The sequence below is a fragment of the Paroedura picta genome, chromosome 10, assembly GCF_049243985.1.
Source record: "Paroedura picta isolate Pp20150507F chromosome 10, Ppicta_v3.0, whole genome shotgun sequence".
Lineage (NCBI taxonomy): Eukaryota > Metazoa > Chordata > Lepidosauria > Squamata > Gekkonidae > Paroedura > Paroedura picta.
In genome coordinates, this window is record NC_135378.1 from 63596926 (window position 1) to 63620302 (window position 23377).

Sequence of the window (23377 nt, forward strand, 5' to 3'; positions counted from 1 at the left end):
TTCTCAACTATACACCGTCTACCTTGTTAGTTAGAATTAGTTAGAACTTATATTAGTTATTTGTATTTGTATCCAGTGTGCATGGTAATGTTATGGAATCATAGAGCTGAAAGGAACCTCCAGAGTCATCTAGTTCTGAATGCCAATTCCATAAATTTAATGCATTTAATAGAAACGCCAGCCAGAAATACAACTCTTAGCTTCTTCATTGGTTTAAAATGAAAAGTACTTTATTTAGTTAACAAAAAGAAATTTTGTGCTATAGTTTGAGTGGGAATTTACTTTTTATACAGATTAATTTTGTGTTGTCCATACTACCTGCATTGGCATTGGGGTAATTGAGCTGGATACTGGAGTTAAAATCCACAAGGGAGCGACCTCAAAGAAGCACAAAATCCTGCCAAAAGAATTTTTTCTACTAACCATGGGCTTTTCCTCACTTTCTTTTTAAGAAACCATGGATTTTGGATGAAGCCAGATAAAAGAACTTTGAAGAGAAATTTCTAATGTATAATTTATCAGAATGTTTGGGTTGTTTTAGGCCTTAGTTGGGGCAGGAGTTCCTTCTCACAAAATGGCTTCAACTCTTCCCAGATTTGCTGTTATTTATTTTTAAATGGCCTTATCTTTTCTATTTCTAAAGAGGGCATGAGGCAATGTATGAATTGGAAATATCCAGCATCTTTGTTTTGATATTATCTGGTAAAAACAAAGACAGTAAACAACACTGAACCGAAAGAAAACATCCATAAACCCCATGGCTTCAAATTACGAGCAGATCTTTCCTGGTTGCCAGTTAGAGATATTGGTAGTGAATCCATCTGAAAAAGTTCATCTTCTATGTCAGGGGTAGTCAAACTGCGGCCCTCCAGATGTCCACGGACTACAATTCCCACAAGCCCCTGCCAGTGAATGCTGGCAGGGGCTTGTGGGAATTGTAGTCCATGGACATCTTGAGGGCCGCAGTTTGACTACCCCTGTTCTATGTACATGTTAAAGTTGTGCATTGAAATGTCAGACTGTGCCGTTGGTATTGTCTAGCCTTTGACCCCAGTTTTTTATATCTCTGTGTGTATAAAATGTATGTATGTCATTTTCAGATAACCTGCAATTGAAAAACTACCTTGCCCCCAAAAACTTAGAACACAATAAATCTGTTAGTTTTAAACGATGATGCAATTCTATGTTGTCTTAATAGTCCAACACTACAATCTTACACAGAATTATTCCAGTTTAATAATCCCCCTGGAGTAGCTGCATAGGATAGCAGTGTGATTAGCCTACCCTCTAGAAGATGAAGGCTATTATTCTTGAATAACAAGATCATTTCTACAGTGCATGCATTTTCATGGCTTTGCAGAGCCATGCATTTGCATATTTATGGTGCTTTAAAGCTCAGCACTTCTCATTTCAGAAGTCACACGCTGATGTGAAATCGAAATGTAATTCAAGCCTTCTTATTTCAAGAAGCTGAAACATTCTGTGCAGTACTTAGTCCTTCTGAGCGATGGATGAAGAATACTACAATGTGGCACTCTGGGGTTTGGGTTGGTCTGTGCCCACTGATTTATTTGCTCCCATCCATATAGATAACTGTAACTGGGAACTTTTTTGACAGTGTACCTAGTACTGCTCTGTGCTGCAGCCTCTAGTCTGTTCATTTCATGAGGTTAGGTAAAGATATAAATAAAGTGTATGCGGCTTGTACTGTTCTATTCTGCATTGGTAAACATAAGTAAGGAAAGAGCTGCTGAATGGCGAATGCTTCCATGATTAAAGAGTTTTGATTTTCCATATTACATTTTTATTTAAGGACTGATATATAGTCATATGAGGTGGGGTTTTTTTAATAAACAATGTTTGAATCCAGTGGCATCTTTAAGGCCAACAAAGTTTTATTCAAGATATATAAGCTTAAACCAGAGTAAAAATCCCCTTCTAACACTGGTCAAATGTGCTTGCACACAAAAGCTTACTTCTTGAATAAAACTTTGTTGGCCTTAAAGGTGCCACTAGACTCAAAATTTGTTCTGCTGCTTCAGACCAACTCAGATACCCTCCGGAATCTTTTAAAATAAACAATATTGTTATTTTTCCTTTTTCTGCAGACCCCACTGTATTTAGTAAACCATGGGGAAACAGGGCCCATTCGATGCAACAGGTGCAAAGCATATATGTGTCCCTTCATGCAGTTCATTGAAGGTGGAAGAAAATATCAGTGTGGATTTTGTAACTGTGTGAATGATGGTAAGTAATGTCGGTTTGGTATATTTTACAAATATTTTTTCAAAACAAACTTAGCACTATTTATCAAAAAAGGATTTGTTTCACCTTCATCTCAAGCCTAACTGCGTTTATTTGCTTGAAAGTCATGTTGATTTCAGTAGAATTCGCTTCCTGTGTAGCAGTTTGCTATTGCCTGGGTTGCTAAAATGTAGTTCAGAAAGATTAGATCAGCTGCTGCTTTTCTTTAGTTACAAAGAGCAGATAAAAAGGGTTTTGACTGCTTTTAAAAATATAATCGGGAGAGATCTAAACCAATTTTCTGGAGGGAAAGTGTTGCACGACATAGGAACTAACTTAGAGCCTTGCCCCCCCCCCAATGTAAGCTTAAAGAGCTGATTCAGCATCTTCCACTAGACCAGTGATCCTAACCACTACAACCAAGCATCTCAGCACTGCTATGCCCAGACCTGCCTCACTTTTCAGGTGCATCAGAACTATTTTATGGCACGCTATATCAAAGACCACTGTTAGTTGTAATAGCAATACATTCTCCTTGCTTTTCTGGAGGTAGAGGTCATCCACAAGCACCACTAAAGCCATCTCTGTCCCTTACCTAGGACTCAAGCCCAATTGAAAAGAATCAAAAGGCAGACATCGCTTTTAAATATTGGTCGAGTTCATCTGCCATTACCCCAAATGGGAACATTCAAGATAGGTCTATACTTGGTCCAGTTCTGCTTTTACCTCTTGCAGTTGCTTTGCAAGTCCTTGCCATCAAGGGGGCATTAAAAATCATATGAATCAAAAGACCCAGTGCCCCCACACAGGACATTGCAAACTAAGGACATGGATCTAGAACAGGGGTAGTCAATCTGTGGTCCTCCAGATGTCCATGGGCTACAATTCCCATGAGCCCCTGCCAGCAAATGCTGGCAGGGGCTCATGGGAATTGTAGCACATGGACATCTGGAGGACCACAGGTTGACTACCCCTGATCTAGAATGCAACTCCCTCCAACACATTCATTTCCCTGTTTAATCAGTTCATGGATTCCCTTGCTGTCATTGACTCTTTTATCTGGGTTGGTTTTAAGTTTATTCATGTTCTTCCAGTCCATTCTTGTCCGCAAGACAGATATCGAAGGACACCACCATTTTATGTGGATTCAATGAAAGAATATTTGAGTATCATCAGCATACAGTCCCTAAGTCCTCTGGATAACCTCAGCCAATGGTTTCATATAGATGTTTATTAGCACAGGAGACAATAAAATTGCTAGAATACCATAAGGCAACTCCTGTATTGCAGAGTCACAACCTCTCAGAAGTGACACTGGGATCTGCCTTCCAAAAAGAGGCTTGCAGCCAAGAAGTATGGCCTGGAAGGATTTCATAGTTGCTTCTGAAAGCTTCAGAAGAATCAACAGACCACATTCTTCTCTAACTGGTCATAATTTCATTATACTTTCCATGACCTTGAATTGTGTTGCATCTTTCAATCATCTCCCATGATCCCGAATACCCCTATCTCTGGGTTTACAACTGTTGCTGGTGATGAGGCTGGTAGCAGTGACAGCTTCTTATTAGGCACTATTGGGACACGGCTGAAACAATGCCCTAGTAACAATAGAAGAGCAGCCGTCACAAAATGAGTAGAGTTGTGGGTGATATAAGGCTAATGTTCTGTAGTTCGAGTGAGCATTATGAGCCAAGGAAATACAGATTTCAGTAGATTTTCTACTCTATTCAAGTGAAACAATCCATTGAAGAAGCTATGATTGACTAAAGAAGCTTCCAGTACAGATCGGATATCCATGTAGTATCCAAAACGCTTTACAAATAAATTGCAGGGGGCTAGAGATAGTTCCAAGGATTTTTTTTTCCTAAAAGGATGTTGCAGTAGCCTATTAACAATATTTAATAGTTCCACTGAATGACATCTGCAAAGGAAAGATACGGTTTCTTTATTGCCAACGCCTCTGCAGAATAGTAGTCTGTTTTCTGGGCTCTGAGCCTTGCACTTTCCTAAGAACATGCTGCTTTCAAATGTAAGCAATTGGAGCAAGAAACACACTTCCATCTTGATGTGCAGAAAGAGCCGAAAGAGTATTGAGAGTGCCTTTCATTATATGTTTTAAGAACTGTTTATGTGCTCAGCAAGGATCACCAAACCATTTAAATCCAACTTACTTTGAATGCATTGGTCATGACAATTCTGTAATATAACACTATTCCAGTAATTTATGTCATGGATGTAATTTTATGGAAAACAGGCGGTGTCATTTTGTTTTTCGAATTGGCTGGATGTATATTTTAAGTGAAAATGTACTTTAATCACCTAGAGAAGAACAAATGTTTTGCTTATCATCTCCCTTTACAGCAGTGGGTTTAATATCATAAATCATCATGCGTTTACTGTGACAGGAGTTAACTTTGCACAGCAGATGCCATCCCATATTTGTCGAAGTGCAGTTGCATGTGACTCATGAGTTCCTAAGCATTTGGCTGCGTCCCAAAATATTGCCAGAAAGAGACTTTCGAGACATTTGTATCAAGTTGGATTTCCTCAGCTGGATCAAAATGGCACAGAGCTTTCCCAAATACAGTAATCTTTTCAACTCTGAAACATGAGCCTCGAAAGACTTGTGCCAATTCTTGTTTGATTCAAAGCTTAAATTGTGGAATAGAACATAGAGGATAGTTGAGTGCATAGGCTGTTATTCAATATTATGCTTTCACAAATGCCTGCTGTGTGCACAGCATAAACTACCACACCATTCTGTTTGTGATATTAGTTTAAAATAATAATTTGAACTTCTGCAGGGCCCTTCCATTTGAGCTCCATTTTATACGGTGCAAACTGAAATGTTCAGTGATGTAACGGCCTGGTACAGCTTAAGAAGTGGGTGCAGAATCAAATGTCAGGCCTTTCACTACCATCCAGCTAGATTAAATGTAACTACCATCTAAAAGTAAGCAAGCATACCTTCAAGGATTCATCTACACCGTCACCCAGAGTGTTCAGGATACTTTATTGGAACCAGTGCTTCCTTTCTTTAAGCTGCGCTGATACCATTTACACCTCTGGCAAGGGGACATGTGCCAGAGCAGAATAAAGGACATCAACACCAGAAATATGTTTTGGTGGGAAACGGCCACAGCTTTCTTATAATACAAATGAGTGTTGGTGCAGCATGGAAGGATCCAGTCATCTTGTGGCCAGAAGAATGCAAGGAAGCCCTACCACCACCAGCACTTCCTAGCGGCACATGGAAACATGCATGTGCAAACTGCTGGGACCGATGCTTGTGGGGCACCTGGAAGGTTGAAGGGGAAGGAAGAGGCTGAGTGGCATTGCAAGGCCCTAAATAGGATGCTTGGCCTGCCCAGATGCACAGCTGGCCAGTAGACCCTGGGGCCTTCCACCTCCCTCGAGCAGCAGGAGAAAAGTGAGGAGAGGCCCCATGAGGCGGGAAACCTCATGAAACAGAAGCACTGGTCACATGTGGTCCTTTCCCGATACAGCGTCCCCTGGCAGCTGCAGTCTGCAGCCTTTCATTAATAGCAGCCGCATTTCTGTAGCACAAGAGCCTCTTGTGGAGCAGAGTGGTAAGGCAGCAACATGCTGTCTGAAGCTGTCTGCCCATGAAGTTGGGAGTTCGATCCCAGCAGCCGGCTCAAGGTTGACTCAGCCTTCCATCCTTCCGAGGTCGGTAAAATGAGTACCCAGCTTGCTGGGGGGTAAACAGTAATGACTGGGGAAGGCACTGGCAAACCACCCCGTATTGAGTCTGCCATGAAAACGCTAGAGGGTGTCACCCCAAGGGTCAGACATGACCCGGTGCTTGCACAGGGGATACCTTTATCTTCTGTAGCACAATATCTTCTCTGCACTGTCATGATCCATTTGGATGATAAATACCCTGTATACTCACAAATTCTGCATAGGGCTTCCAAAGCTGTCGCATCATTGGTCAGTGTAGTCCTGTGTTACCTTCCCTGACTCTCTGAAGTATCTTTCCCTAGGATTGAATGTAGGATCTAACTAATGTAGATTACCACTGAATAATGGCTATTTAAGGTGGTCTAGGAGCCTTTCAAAAACAGCATTATTTTTTCAAATGCTGAGGCTTCAGAAATGTTAGATCTGCATTATAGGGTGCTTCTGGTGTGGAAGTGGTCTATCGTAGCTTGTAGATTGACTCGAGTCCAGGAGGACCTTAGAGACCCACAAGATTTTCAGAATATAAGCTTTCAAGGGTAAAAGCTTCCTTCATCAGTGGAGCTTTGACTCTTTTAAGTTCTTCTTTCCTTCAAATCTTGTAGGCCTCTAAGGTGCTACTGGACTAGGATCTGGTTCTTGTACTGCAGAATGATGAAGCTACTCTTGGAAACTTGACTTGTATAAGGAAGCTGAGATTCTGTTGGGAAAGTTGAATGGCAAGTGCCCTCTGAGGAGCACTATGCTTGGTCAACTCCAACCAGTGGTAATCTCTGGCCTCCAGGAAGTACGGCTGGGCCCAGCCAGGGTCAGAATGTTTTCTGTCAAGGCCTCTACTTTGTGGAATAAGCTCCTGGAGGAGACCTGGGCTCTGTTGGAGCTGGTACAGTTCTGCAGGGCCTGTAAAATGGAGCTCTTCCACCAAGCTTTTGGTTTGGGACAGTGAACTATTAACATCTATTGGGCCCTGATCAAAACTTCCCATCAGAAATGCCCAAAGGAGACCCTCTGGGGTGAGCTGGAATTAATTGACAGCTGCTTAACTACAATTTTAAATGTTTTATTATTGTATACAGCAAATTGCAAATTTTAAAGAGAATAATAATTATTATTGATATATTTTGCATTCTGTATGTTTTGATTGTGATACTCACTTCCCTGAGCTGTTTTTGGGAAGGCAGTATAAAAATTCAAAAATAATAAAATAATAAATAATATTGGGGGGGGGAGAGAAATTACAGAATTATCTGGTGTTTGGCAAGTATTCATTGATGTTAAGAAGAAGTTTTGTATGACCAGAAGGCCCATGTCACAAACTATGCCCACAAAGAATCAATAGCTGTAACACATTTGCAGCCTCAGCTGCTATGCATGCCGATATAGAAATGTCTGGTGAAGATTCTTTGGCTGGGAGGATGGAGTACATTTCTCTGGGAATATTTTTCACATTTTTCAGTGCTGGAAAATACATGCAGCCTTTGATGATGTAGGAAGACTAGTGAACATCATGAAACTTAATTCAGTTCCCATATAAAATTTAACTACTCACTATTATCATATTAAAGCCATGCAGCAGGAGGTTCTGTTTGTTCATCTGTGTTTAACAAAGGAAGAAAAATTGGCTTTCTCGTTTCTGTTTTCTGTAGTCCCTCCGTACTATTTTCAACATCTGGACCACATTGGCAGAAGAATAGACCACTACGAAAGACCGGAGTTATCTCTGGGATCATATGAATATGTTGCTACTTTAGATTATTGTAAGGTAAGTCTGTTCAACGTGGAAAGCGTTTTGTAATGCGTGTGCCAAATCAATGTGTAACTCTTACAGATGGAGGGAAGGCATGGGATTATGCAGGATGTTTTAAAAAGCCTCGCAAACTGTTACATATTTATTGGACAACTAGGAGCAAAGTTTTTTTAGAGAAGCTTAACTCCAGTAAGTGTACATAGAAATGCCTTGGTAATTTCCAATTGCAATCTTAAAACCCAGTAAAATTGAATTACTTGATTGCAATTTGAATTCTAAGTAAAGTATAATCAAAAGAAAGCTAACTGTGGTGAATTCCCACTTAACCTGCATAAAGTTAATTGTCCATTACTTTCAGGTGTGCACAGTGATTCCTCACAGACACGAATTTCTCCGTTTGTTTCAGTGGAGTGACTATTTCCATTTCTTCTAGCACAAATTGCTTTCCTCTGTTTCAAATTATTTGTACGTGCATTTGAGCATTCCCAGGATCCCCCGAATGAGCGTGTATACGTTTCATTTAAAAAATCAGTTTATGACCTGCTTACCATCCTTGTGTCACAGATGTGGTATATTGGGAAGGTTATATTCAATAGAATTGAAGGACAATAATGTATTTCTCAGTATGCTTTGGGAAAACGACAACTTTCCATTGTGCTTGAATAACAATGAGGATGAACAGTGAGGGTTCACGTTAACAAATAACAGCTGTTGAGGAGTGTTGTGCTTCTTTGGAATGAATTTAGCAAACGTAGAGCATCTTGCGTTTACTATAAATGTGGCAGGATGTTAGCCAGAATCTTTTAATATGCTGTTATAGAATTTTACATGAAGAATGATTTTTTTTCTTTGCACGGCTGTTACTGAAATTGGAGCAGCTTTTAAAAGCTCAGTTCTCCTCTTAAGCTACTATAGTTCATTTACTTATCTGACTGCTCTGGATTCACATGGGTATAAGCAACAGGGGAATAAGGGCCATGTAAACCTTTGGTTTAAGATTTGCTAACACTAAACCTGCATTTAGCGTTGCCCTGTAGCTGTGCCTCTATTTCAAAGTAATTATAATATAGTAATTATTATAATAAAGAAATTTACTTTCAGTTAACCTGTGAACATTTAGATGAACTTTGGCCACTTACTCATGGGGAAGGAAGTAGTTTTCATAAAACACTTAACATATGCTAGAGCTTGGGCTGATGGTTTGATGGGAGAAGTATCATGGGAGTCTACACAAAGTGTACATTTGAATTCAAGGATTATCCATGGCTGGGGCTGGAGAATGCTGTTTATCATCTTTATGTTCCCAGAGCAAAAGTGACCCCACAATGATTGTAAAGGATATCTGATATCTCAATTGCCTCTCATAAATTGTCCTGGCGCTACTACTTGCTTCAGGAAAGCCTTGGGCAACATTTTTTCTGTCTCTTGAGGACTCACATAGTTTATTATCCTGTAGGTACCTCAGATTTCTAATGCAATTCATTCTCCAAGTGCTGCTCAGGATCGAGTGAAAGTAGTGGAGATGTCAAAATGCATTTGAATTACCTTTTGTTATCCTCTCTGAGTATGTAGCATATATACCAAACGATTACCTGGGGCCTCTATTACATCATTGAACACAAACTGTGTAGTATTTCACATAACCAGAAATGGCACCCAGGTATCTGTGCCAAGCAAAGATGGCTTGGATCCAGCTGAAAATTTTGTAGGTGGCTGGGTGAGTCTTTCCTAGCCTCTCTCTTTCCCAAGCAGTCAGCTTTGAAAACCTGTGGATGATTTCATCCATCCATCCATCCATTCGTTTATTTAATTTCTATACTGCCCTCCCATGAGGCTCATTTGAAACGCAAGATGATTTTACCTAATTTCCCCTTGTCCTTAGCCCTCTGTACTGTGCTGTATTGTTGCAAGGATTTACTGACCCTCAGAAAGGATTTTTTAGAACAAACAGCAAGTGGCTAGTCAAACTGCGGCCCTCCAGATGTCCATGGGCTACAATTCCCATGAGCCCCTGCCAGCGAATGCTGGCAAGGGCGCATGGGAATTGTAGCCCATGGACATCTGGAGGGCTGCAGTTTGACTTCTTCTGGGCTAGAAGAACGCGTGGAAAGATCCACACCTTCCTCAAGCTTTTCTTCTGTGTGCGGGTGCAAATCTGTTGGTGGTTTCCGGCTCAAGGGAGGTGTGTCTGGTCTCATTTCAGTCTTGGCTCCGACCTGGTAGAACGAGCTTCTGGAAGAGCTTGAGGGCCCTGCAGGAGCTTCCTCAGTTCCACGGGGCCTGCAAGACGAAGCTCTTCTGCCAGGTATTTTGTTCAGGCCCGAGTGATTAAGATCTTGAGCCCTCCTCGCCATATCTGTAATATTATGCATCTCCCTTTTTATCCCCACAGGATATGGCAGGGGCCTGTTGAGTTTGGTGGTGGTTGGAGGCTCAGGGATTGGATGGTAAAATAAAGTTGGGCACCTAGATATTGTATATGAGAAAATATTTTCCCCAGGTTTTCAGTTTATTGAAATGTAATATGTTAGTAGAAGGAAATTATCACGGCACACCCTGAATTTTCACAAGCAAATGTAGCTTGCAGCTATTACCTTACCAAAGATTATTTGGGTATTTTGTGAAAGTCTTTAACTGGATTAAGAGTCCTGGGTGAGTGAGATTTTCCCCCTTTTTCCTTTTGGTAGAACAACAAACTTCCACAGCCACCAGCCTATATCTTCATGATCGACGTGTCATACAGTAACATAAAGAGTGGCCTTGTTAAGCTCATCTGTGAGGAACTGAAGACTGTCTTGGATAGACTCCCAAGGTAATGTGAATAGTGATAACTCAGTTTGGTTAAGATGAACCACAACTAGAAAACTGAACCCAAAGGAGCCCTTCTGTTCACTCAAGGAACTTCAACATCATTGTTTTGGCCTTCCAAGCTTTTGTTTACCACACACTGCGATAGGACTTTCCCCTACTTTTAAAGAATTTCATCCTGCCCATTACATGCATCAATACGTGCAGCCTGCCAGCCAGGATTTCTTTGAGCTCTCTACCCTCTATATCCCTGTTGTCACTGTAGCAGTTGTTTTATTAAATTTATTTTAATGTATAGTCTTCCTTTCTCACTGCGAGGATGATAAAAACTTACAATCTGTAAACCGATTACAGAATATTATTGCATCAGCCAATGAGTGAGGGGATTACAAGCATATGTTAACATGTGAAGCTAAAAGCAAAAATTCCTGAAAAGACAAAATAATGCAATTGGACTAGGCTTGTAGAACAAGGGAAGAGGGGAACAAGTATAATGCATGCAAGCATACCTCTTTTTAGCAATGAGGCAATCAGCATAGGAAAGATTTTAGCCCTAATAGGTCTCCTGTGCTAGGACATTACACAGCAGCTTTGGTCATCCTACAAGAGTGCCCTCCCGAATAATGCTGTTCTGCAAATTTTGCAAAATGATAGATGTGTGGCAGGCTTACTAATAGCCTCAGGTGGACTATTCAACAATGTAGATAGGTGTGACCACTGAGAATTGCTGATTTTGCATGTTTTGTGGCACCTCCAGAAGCCTTTTCTCATATGAGTTGAACTGTCATAGCAGAACAACATAGGTGGCCCTGTAGGTGTGTGAATCAAGTGCCTTGCAGGTTACGGCTACCACCTTTCATTGAACCCAATAACTGCTCAATAACCAATTGAATGTCTGCAGAAGGAGAGCTATATAGAGACTGTGCTTGGTGCCCAATAGCAGCCAGGTTGCAGCTTTCTATACCTGCTGTATTGTTTGAGTTGTCTAAGAGAAGAATCATGTAGACTACATTATTCCAGCCCTGAGATAATCATAGCATGAATTCATGTGGCCTGGTCAGCAGAGTAAAGATAGGGAGGGACCATCTTCCAGATGGACGATCCCTCTTCTCCATCTTGACTGTCAAGTGGGAAAAATCTATTTAGGATCCCTGGTGCTAGAGAAGTAGAATTTGGCCTTTCCAGCCTAGGTTGGTCTAGTGCAGGGGTAGTCAAACTGCGGCCCTCCAGATGTCCATGGACTACAATTCCCAGGAGCCCCCTGCCAGCGAATGCTGGCAGGGGGCTCCTGGGAATTGTAGTCCATGGACATCTGGAGGGCCGCAGTTTGACTACCCCTGGTCTAGTGAAATGCTCTGCCTCACAAGATCAGAGCCCTGAGAGGCCTTATTGTTCTTCAGGGCTTGCAAGACAGATCTGTTCCTCCAGGCCTATAGTTGAGGCCTAAAGATTGTATCTGAAGTTCACTGGCCTCCCTGCCAGAACTCACCCAATTATCCCTTTGAAGATTTCACTTTATGACTTGCCTCTTCCTATCCCCTGGAAATAGGAGATGAAACCAAGCAGACTGGCAGTATTTATTTTTACATCATTATCATTTTAAATTTTATATTACCTATATTATATTTTATTGTATTTTTAACTTTCGTGAGCCATCCTGAGCTGTCAGGGAAGGACAGCTTGTAAATAGAAAAATAAAATGTTAATCAATCAATAGATAAAAACAAATAAATACCTTGATTTGCACCTTCGCCAGCTTCCTTCTCCAGTAATAAAGCAGGATCAATTGTCATCCCTAGACTCTTAATTGAGTCAGCTGGATCCCATCAATATCCTGAGCATCGATGTCCTTCGGGACCTCCTGCTTCTCAACCTATATTACCTCTGTCTTGCCAGGATTAACTTTCAGGTTGTTTAACTATTTATTTGTCTAAAATAGGGATATGCCTGACCAACTCACAGCCCAATTAACAGAGTTCTGTCTGCCTTTCCAGGAACAAGGCAAACTTTTCAATGAAATGTGATTTGTTTCTTTAAGTATAATTTTCACTGTTGTAAGTATTTCTGTACATGGCATGAACTACACTGGTTAGATCAAAGAAATTCTTCTGTAATCCAGCTGTGTTTTCATAAATAATGAATGAATGACAGATTAACATTCTAGACTGACATGAGAATTACCGTGTGGAGATAAGAAAAATAAATTTCCAAACTCTTCAATGAACCTTCTGAACCCCCATAGTGTATGTTCTTTTTCTGTTTTTTAAAAAGGTGATGCATTTTTTTAAACTATTTTTGGCAGAGAAATACGGAAAATGTGTCAGAAGTCTGTTTCTGTAACAGTTTTTGCTTTTGGAGCTTGGTGATCAAGGAAAAGAAGTGTCAATGAAAATTGTATTTATTTAAACTGTTTTCTGTCAGTTTTGCCCGAACAGAGAGACCCAAATGCTGTGCCTGCTGCCGTTGCTGTGTACCCTTCAGCATCAGATCTTTATTAAGGTTGCAGACCTACATAAGAAAAACTAACAATCAGAAAACAGTTAAGAAACAGACAGCAAAAGGCATAAAGATGTACACCTTTCATTTCTTTGAACTGGGATTGCCCAGATGAGTGTACAGAAACTATGGACTGAGTTTTAGTTCCAGGAGCAAAACTCAACTAACTCACAGCCCAAGCACTTGAAAAACAAAGTCATCCTAGGGGTTACTGGTCTTCCTTCTTTAAGTTCACTCTGAATCTTCTTCCTTCAGGTGAATTATTGAATTTTCTTGAGGCTTCCTTATATATATTTTCATACACTACTTGGTGGAGTGGTTAGGAGCACCGACTTGTAATCTGGTGAGCTGGGTTTGATTCCCCGCTCCTCCTCCACATGCAGCCAGCTGGGTGACCTTGGGCTCACCACAGCACTGATAAAGCTGCTCTGACCGAGGAGTGATACCAGGGCTCTCTCAGCCTCACCTTCTTCACAGGGTGGGGAGAGGAAAGGAAAGGCAACTGTAAGCCGCTTTGAGACTCCTTCTGGTAGAAACCATATAAGAAACGACTCTTCTACTTCTTTAAATATGTGTATGGGCTTTTTGTAAGTCATCTGTTTAAAAGAAAAATTATTTAAACATGTCTTGTAGTGAGGATGCCTTTTCTACTACATTTGCAAGTAGCTATAAGCTCTTTTTCGGTTGGTTTAGCATAATAAAAGCAGTAGCACTACATGACAGGAGCGACTGTCCTAATATGCTCAGAACCAGTTATAGGTTCCTAATTTAGCACAAACTATAGTTTGTCCCTGTGTGCGCATTGGACATTGCTTCCCTCCAAACCAGGACTGCCAATAATAGGCTCAATTCAACTAATGGGTTGGATCAGCAGTGCCCACACATTCCTCTGGTACAAGGGGCCTTCTTCTGATGCAGGCATTCTTGCAAAATGTTTGGATCCTCCCAACTGCCTGAAGTTGGTTTGCAGTATTAACTTGCAGAGCAAGTGCAAGTTGGTTGTTTCTGATGGAACAAGTAAACTCCAATATGTGTTGAATCAGAAGTCATTGACTGATGCTGAGTATACATATTCACAATATGTAGAACTACTTCACATTTCTGGGTGGGTTTCCTTAAATGTAACAGGTAAGAATATGGAATGGAGATATGTGGGGCCACCATTGTTAATCTGTGCATGATACTTCATTGATGTTATGCATATCCCAACAGCAAACGTGCTGTGGTCGATGTTTTATGGTATAAGAAGATGGTATTTAATTTTTAATTGCCATTTTAATTGCCATTTCCTTTCAATTGAAAGGAAAAGCGCTGGTACAAATAGATAGCTGTTTAAAGCATTCTGGCTCAACTACTCAACTACTCAGAGAACAAATATCTGCTTGCACTGGAATACCTCTTATTTCTGCATCAGGCTGTAGATTTTTTAAAAATCACATACACAGTATTTGATTTATCTTGGTCATATCTTCTGTGTATAAGGCTGAAATCTGGATATTTCATTAAGATTCTTCTTATGCCTTCAAGCGCAGCCGGTCAGAATTGACCATAAATTAGAGGTAGCCTCCCTACCTCCATCTCTGATATTACGCGCAACTATGCTTTCTAAAATAATTTCTCTTTAAGGGAAGAACAAGAGGAATCCTCAGTCATTCGAGTTGGATTTGTCACCTACAACAAAGTCCTCCACTTCTTCAATGTTAAGAGCAACCTTGCGCAACCTCAGATGATGGTGGTCACTGATGTCAGTGAAGTGTTTGTCCCTTTACTGGATGGCTTCCTTGTGAACTTTCAAGAGTCGCGAGCTGTTATAAACAAGTAAACAAATAATTTATACTTTTCAGATCCAGATGTGTATATATAGAAATACAAGAGGTTAACCTCCTCAATTTGCACACTACCTGTCTTTGCAATATCTGTTTGCTTATACATTCCAGTCGTGAGCTATAAATTATTAATAGATATAACTGTTGAATGCACAAACTATCTGTAACTGGTTTAAAAGTCAATGTATGCACCTTTTATCATGAATATGATCCCCAGTGTACTATTTCTCTGGATCTCAATGATATTGGTGGTTGGCTTGGATGTGTTTGTTCCTTCCTTGTGGGTTGTTTTTATTTTGTTTTTCCTGCTTTTCTGGTCAGTCATAGTTGGTTCCTGCCATATGTTTCAAAGTTTCTTTTTCTTATATTCATATATTCTGCTTTTTTCTCCTCCTTGGTTTTAGGAGGTCTTTTTTATCTTGAAAACATAGAATAGAGGGGATCAGTTTTCCCATACTTCGAGAGAAGCATTTGGAGGTGAAGAACACACCGTAAAAAATGTGCTTCCAATTTGTCCTATATATCACTCCCTGCAGCTGTTCCCAACCCCTGGTCCGGAGACCGGTACCAGTCCATAGATCAGTTGATACCAGGCCGCGGCTCCTCTTTGTCCTCCTCCCCAGCTGCTGCCTCGGGCGCTGCCCTGTGACTCTGCCGCTGGCTCATCTTTGGTGCTCTCTGGCAGCCGCCATGGCTGGGGCTCCCCCTCGGGGTGGCACTGTGCAGCTGCTACTGGCAGCGCCCTCCAGTGGGCAGCAGGAAGTCAGGGGCGCCGGCGGGAAAGCAAGTGGAGCAAGGGTTCAGACGGTGGTGGTGACATCCCTCGTCAAAAGACTACCCTCCTGGGCCTCAGTAAAATCATCAAACGTTGACCGGTCCCCGGTGATTAAAAGGTTGAGGTCCACTGCATGTAGATTATGTCCACAGGGAGAAGAGGAGATGAAAATACCCCCAAATGGGGATATTTTTAGAGCCCTTGTGAGAAAGCATTAACTCAAACTCCATGTGAAAATTAAGCTGGTTGATTAAGCGGGTTGATTGATCACAGGGCAAAAGATGTTCAGTGACTCTCTCCTAATTTTGCTGGCAAAGCTGAGAATACAGACCATCTCTTAGCAGCTGGTTTCTGATCTGTGTACAGCACTGTGTGCTAGACATAGCAATATAGTGCAGAGCCTGCATGGTAGTTGCAGGAGAGCTGGCCCAGGACCAAGAATTCTTGCTTTAACTTCCCCCCTCCCCCACTGTTCAGTGGACGACCTCCGAATAATCTTGGACAAGTCATCCTTTTCCAGCCTAACTTTACAGGATGATGGTGAAGATAAAACCATGCACATTGGCCTCTAGAAAAAGACAGAATAAAAATGTCATAGAAAAGAAACATCATCTTAAAGCTCTGACTTATCAGGGAAAATCAGCATCATTTGAACACATAGCCTGTTTGGTATTTGATCTGCAGCTTGATATTTCCAGTTTGGCTATGTTGAATAAAATTTGGGGGCTTTTAATGAAACGTGTGTGTGTGTGTAAATGGACAGATTCATGTGATTCAACACAATGGAAATAATTTGCTAAATTGTAATATGTATAGTAGCATTTTATCTATCATTTGTAAAAGTCACTTGCATTCTTTAAATTGCCAAGGGATTTTGTCCTGGAGAACAGAACTCAAAGCAGTTAAGCTGATGACTGAAATCCTGTTAGACTGTTTTCAGTGCACAATTAATTTTTCAGCAGAAGACCCAATGTCTCCATGTCATTTTATTTGGTTGCAAGGATTACCCTGTCTTCTCTAACCTGATGAAACTTTGATCTTCTCTCCCTCCCCTAGCTTGCTGGACCAGATTCCAGAGATGTTTGCAGATACTAATGAGAGTGAGACTGTCTTTGCTCCCATTATCCAGGCAGGCATGGAAGCACTCAAGGTTAGCATATAATTCCTTGCACACAAAATCTGATTTGATAAGCTATGAAAATTGTGCTTGATTCCAAAGTTGCCTGATACTGAGTCAGGCCATTGGTCTGCTTGGACCAACAGAGGCTCTCTAAGTTCTGGGGCAGGGGTATTTTACGCTACCCGCTAACATTCTTTTAATTGGAGGTGCCCGGGGTTCAACCCAGGACCTTCTTCATGCAAAGAACATGCTTTGCTACCAAACCACAGCCACACCCCATGGTTAAAGTTAATCTTTCCCATCAGTTCACAAGAACAATGAGGAGACATCACTGATAATATGAAGTCAATTTCTATCATAGTGATGAACTATAAGTAAATAAAACATTTGAATTTAATGTTCTCTCTGGGAGATAGTCTAGACATGCTTATATGGGAAGGAAAAAAATAGCACCCATTGTATAAGGCTGTGTGTTCTGCTTATTTGTAAACACTGTGAAGTAGCTAACAGCATCAGTTTGTCAGTGTGCACAGTAATATTGATATGCACAATTGTTCTTTTATTACAGTTACACAGAACGCAACAGCATACCTAGGAATGACAAACATTTTTCCTCATTAGGGAAAGTATTCTAGGTGAAGAAGCATTGGCTTATGGACTCTATGGCAGTATTCCCCATTGAAGCCCCCCCCCCCAATACAAACAAACCCCACCCTCCTCAGGCTCCATCACCAATTTCCAGGTATTTTACAACTTGGAGCTAGCAAGCCTCATTTTACATACTGGGACTGCCCAGGTACAAATTCAGATTCCAGAGTGTAGTCTCAATAAAGCCTACATGGTGTAACCGTTAAGGTGTTCGATGTGGATCTATAACACTCAGATTTGAATACTTCCTGCCATGAATCTTGGGCCATTCAAAGATTTAGGAATGATTGCAGCTAATAAGCAACCAACATTAAAAATCAGACTTTTGTGAAAATCCAGAGCACATAAGAGACATGAAATTGTGTAAGAAAGCAAATATACCATCTAAAGTCTTTTTCTTTCCCTTGGATTTAATATATTATATGACCTTCCACCTTTTAAATAAATCTCATTAAGTAAATCCCTCTTGTGGTATAACGTGCCTATTAACCCAGAATTGAATTTCGCTTGTAAAACTGGTTTTCAGACATGTGTCTTGTAATGGATTATAGAAATTCTCTCTAGGAAACAATTCAATCTTTAATAGTTCGTCATTATTTTGAGTTATTTGGCAAACAAAAATCCTTGTTGTTATAATAACTTTTGAAGATGAACATTGGACACAATTTCCTATTCATAAAGGTCTTTAAATGTGAGTAGCACACATCTAGCTTGGATGTTTATAAGAAAGTGTTTTAATAATAATTGGTCAAATGTATATTTTTAAGTATGTGAAATCGAATAACAGTGGGAAAGATTATCTAAAATTCCTGCTGATAATTTCAAATCCAAATCTTTTATTGGCATATATAACCATATCACAGTTAAAATTAGAATAAGCAAGCATAAAAAGACAAAATAAATGCAAAGAACCCAAAAGGAATTAATAGCGGTCCTGATGCAATTTGATTGCACCTTGCAAAGATTTGGCCATGTTTTCCATTATTTCTGTGTTGGTATTATCCAGAAGAAAGGAAACCTTAAGAAGGTCAGGAAGACTGTGCTTGTTTATCAAAATCGGGCTCAAATATTTTATATGAATACTTGTATAAAAAGGGCAATAAAAAGGATATTGCTTGTTTAGCATAGACAATAGCTATTTAAAAGTTCTATTAGCTGCACTCATGAGATTTTGTTGTTCAGTGTCTTAAGAGCCTTATAGTTTGAAAGGCTTTAGATACAGAGAGAGGAAATAATGTCCAAAGCAATGTCTAAGGACCTAATTTTAGTTTCAATATGGACCAGCCAATCTGAAGAATTAGATTCTTAAAAGCATTTGGTAAATGAGACTTGACAGGTCTGAATAATGAGGTAGTCGTGGCCAATATTTGATGGTTATTAGCCACGCTTTCCTTTTGAGTAAGTCCTGGCCAGATTCCAGGCATAAAACTGAAAAATTCCAGTTGATAATTCATGAAGTATATCTGCATGCATGTACATATACAATAAAATACAATAAAAATGTGTAAATATTTAAATACTGTCTGGGATCCAAAGAACTGTTCCTGGTTTCACCATGTCAAGGCCTTATGCTTGTGTATCTCATATTGCATTCAAAAAGCTTACAAAAGCTGTTTTGTAATATGACCATACAAAGCGGGGGGGGGGGGGGAGCCTGGTGATCCAGCCCAATTCCAATTCTAATGTAATATTCCAAGAAAGCTTACAATTAGAATACAGATTTCTGTAAAACAAATTTTCAAAGAAAACCTGTGCTGCTAAATAGATTTTGCAAGCTTTTACAATTCACCTTGTATTGCATTTCAGCTTCATTGATCCTGAATTTATGATTCTTAGAACAAAATTTTATTATTTACCATGCATGTGTCCATGCATAAGAAAGGGACCTGTGAAGACTTGTGGGAAAGGAAAATTGCTTCCTTCTACTAGCACCAGCTTCGTGTTTTCATATTTTGTTTTTCCCCCAAAAATTTCGTTTGCGTAGGCAATCCAAAATGGTGGCTAAGATTTGGAAATCCTGCCAGTCAACTTTCCTCTTAGTTGGAATTCACTTTTCCTTTTTATCCTGGCAGTTCTCCTTCCCCTGCCTTTGTTTCCCTTAGACACATTTTAATTTACCTTATCCAGACAGGTTCTTGGCATCTGATACGCAAAGCAGCATGTGCATTGATGGCTCTGTATAAATAATAATAACGATTCTTAAGCGTACAATGCATACTATCATGGTACAAATGTATTTATTTTTCTTACCACAGATATCTTTAAAAAGCATGCTGGTATTTTCTTCATTTCAAGCATATAGTTAAGTTTTGGGTGCTAGTTAGGAATCAGAATGTTGTTGTCATTCTTAGGGGAAAGTGTTGTTATTAATGACATGGCTTCTCTTTATTAAATATAGTTCCCTCGTGTGTGTGTTTGTGTGTGTTTAGTTTGAAATAAGAGGTATTTATATAAATTTAGATAAATGCCAAACATCATCTGTCATGAGTGAAAGAAATAAACAAACATGCTGGGAGCACGCAGGCCAGAAAATTAAAACCAAAACCCATAAAACGAATACATCAGAACTTCAAAGGGATCAATCTGGGTCCATCTGGATTTTTTTTTTTTGTATCTATTTACCATGAAAATGATCTCAGTGGCCAAGCAGACTTCTTGTCTCTACATTATTTTTCTTTTGTTTCTTTTTTTCTTATGATGCCAACTGTGAGCAAATACAGTTGTGCAAGTTATGCTACATAAAACAAATTGTTTCAGTATTTCTGAGTCTCACCATCTTCATAAGAAGAAAAAAAATAGACATACAAATTGCACAGTCTTCAGAAATTACCACTAAAGATGTCCATAAAGGTATTAAGCCTTAGCAAGGCCACTCTTGACAGCTATAGCAAATGGCTGGCTAGCTAGGTGTAGGGCAGAGGGACTGTATGTGTGAACCTAACTACTTCTGACAGGTATTGAATTAATGGTCCAGCAGATGTCAAGGGACTAGATATTGTACATACCTTTCCTCCAAAGCAGCATCTTTTTCTGTGGTAACTATTTTGCTCTTGCTTTAACTTGTCCCCATTTCAACAGATTTCTCCCTTCCTGTAACTTGTTCTGGAATTGTTTGTAGATAACTTACTTGAGAAGAATGTTTTGCTCATTGCATTTATCAAATTATGAAATCATCTGCGCTGTCTTTTTGATAGATGCCTTTTGATAGATGCCTTCTGTGGGGCTCAGAACCCTCGGACTAGGCCAGGGCTGGCCAAACTGGCTCTCCAGATATCCATGGACTGTTTGGTGGACAAAACATTGACTCTAGCTTGGTTATAGTCCACACTTAGCTATAAAGCTCAACTGGTCTGGATGAGCACTACAGGCTTCATCTGCTTCACAGGAATGAGGACTATGACACTCTTTTGCATCAAAAGTACTATAGAAATATATCATTCATAAAAATAACCCACTTGGGAATGTGACTTTGGAAGCCTACAGCTTGTAGTCAAAAGGTAGCCACTAACAGTAATTCTGGGAATAAAACACTGAAGGGAAGTTGAGTAGTCATCCTCTTAATAGTGCTAATGACTCCCTTTCTCACTCTCTTAATCTACCTTATGCTGATATCACATTAAATGAAGATTTGTTTATGTTATCCACCTGCAATTAGCCCCCACAACTATTTTGACTTAAAGCAGCTGTCCCCAACCCCCAGTCTACAGACTGGTACCGGTCCATAGATCAGTTGGTACCAGGCCACGGCTCCTCCTCGTCCTCCTCCCCAGCTGCTGCCTCAGGGGCTGCCCTCCCACTCTGCCACCAGCTCACCTTTGGTGCTCTCCGGCGGTCGCCATGGCTGGGGCTCCCCCTTGGCATGCCACTGCACAGCTGCTGCTGGCAGCGCCGCCCCCCCAGTGGGTGGAGGGAAGTCGGGCACTAGCAGGAAAGCAAGCAGAGCAGGGGCTCAGGTGGCGGCAGCGACGTCCCTCGGCAAAAGACTACCCCCCCCCGGGCCTCAGTAAAATTGTCAAGCATTGATGGGTGATAAAAAGGTTGGGGACCACTGTTCTGAAGTATCTCATCCTACCCGGGAGGAGGGGGAAGGGAGGGTCTTGTATAACACATTTAAATTCCTGATTGCTTCAGAGCAGAAGGATCCTTCCAGAGCTGTGATTGTTGGTGTGCAAAAATGAGAAAATAGGATGGAAATGAAAGGTCTGTGATGGGCGGTTTGTCTTTATGGTGCTCCTGATCTTCCTGATCATTATTTGCTGTGGCACAACAGAAGAAGATGTGAAACTTGATGGGTCTAAAAGCCCAAATAATGGCAGCCAAGCATCTACCAGACTGTAGACACTGGGACTGCATCAAACTGCGCTTTGCTGATACCAGTTATCTAGAATGCAAAACCTATTGGCATTTCCTTTCATCCTTGAGTTATCCAGTAAGCCCTAGATTATTAACTGCTGGGAATGCTGCCATCTTCTGCGTCCTTTGAAGCCGATGCACGGTTTAGACCAGATCAAGAGACAGCCTAATCACCATAATGGGAGCAATGCGGCAGCGTTGCACAAGCACACACCCTACTCTGTGTAGGACTTAATTTGAATTCTTCTTGCTTGTCCAGGGATTGCACTTAATCACCTGCACATGCTGTGCCAAAGAACTGTAGTTATAGGAATTCCAGAGGACAGATGTGGAAGCAGGGGAGGGGCTACATTCTAGCCTGAGCCTCTTTCCCGCAGCCTCAAGAACTGAATCATGGGCCTATGTCAGTACCGCTTGGTGCTGCAGTAATCTTCTCCCAACTGCTTGTGCCAGTGAAGCCATGTAAATGGAACCTTTGCAGCTAATTGCACTATCAGCATAGTGGCAATGACCGTCATGCAGGCAGGAGCAATGTCAGTAGTCTCCCCTCCCCCCCAAAAGTACAGTATTTGATAGTACTATATCCCAATGTAAATCTTAAGTGATATAGAATGGGGCAGGGGTAGTCAACCTGTGGTTCTCCAGATGTCAATGGACGACAATTCACATGAGCCCCTGCCAGCGTTTGCTGGCAGGGGTTCATGGGAATTGTAGTCCATGAACATCTGGAGGACCACAGGTTGACTACCCCTGGAATAGGGCACACAATTACCTTCTTCTGCCCCCAAGGCACCTGTACAGGTCCAAACACTTCATCCCAGATGTTGTGCAGCCCAGCCCAGATAAAATCAAATGGGTTCTCCTTTGCAAAAGGACAATAGATTCTTTTTCTTCCATGTTGTAGGGCCTTAATTTTCTTCATGCTGTTTAGAAATGGTCAGTAAGTTGTTAGTTCACAGAAATAAATATTCATTGCTCAATTTATAGGTCGTCCATCCCTAATGACATGATCAGGGTGGTTTACAACACTTGTGTATATTTAAAACTATCAAAGTATATTAAAATACAATGGATTCCATAGCCGCCACTGTTTAGCTGGTGAACTCCATGATTGGGATGATAAAATACCCCCTGTACTCTCAGGGTTTCAAGTTTCCTCTGACTAATTATTTAATATTGATATGTGGAAGTGTTTGTAGCTATGCTCCTGAGTCAAACCTCTCTGTGTTTAGATTAGGTTATTTGTTGATATTAAGTTCTCAACTTTCGAGTTACGCTCTTTGGGAATTTTGTTGCCACAAAAGTTCAGGCTGTAAATACATGGACTGTTTAGTTTATAAAGTTTTGGAGTTTACATTGGCTTTTGAAACTCAGCTAAAATTGTATCAAAATTAGGGTCAAATGTTTATAATCGCAACAAACTGAAGGCCATTTTTGTATCTCTGTCACAGGCAGCAGAATGTGCTGGGAAGCTGTTTGTCTTTCATTCATCGCTGCCAACTGCAGAAGCACCAGGGAAACTAAAAAATCGTGATGATAGAAAACTGGTTGGTACCGAGAAAGAGAAGGTATTTCATAATTTGTTTATTATTTATTATCCATTGTTTATAATAAAGAAGATATTTATTTTATTTGTTTATTTTTCAAGTTTTAGACCG

The 23377-nt window shown here is 40.6% G+C and overlaps 1 protein-coding gene across 1 annotated transcript in view; it reads left to right on the plus strand.

The window, feature by feature from the left end:
* Nucleotides 1-23377, plus strand: part of SEC24D (SEC24 homolog D, COPII component) — a 56643-nt gene that overhangs the window by 20941 nt on the left and 12325 nt on the right. Inside the window, exons 9-14 of the mRNA XM_077300452.1 lie at nt 2109-2247; nt 7593-7708; nt 10381-10505; nt 14624-14815; nt 16655-16748; nt 23171-23287. Coding sequence (XP_077156567.1) covers nt 2109-2247; nt 7593-7708; nt 10381-10505; nt 14624-14815; nt 16655-16748; nt 23171-23287 — 783 coding nt within the window. The remainder of the gene's footprint in view (nt 1-2108; nt 2248-7592; nt 7709-10380; nt 10506-14623; nt 14816-16654; nt 16749-23170; nt 23288-23377) is intronic.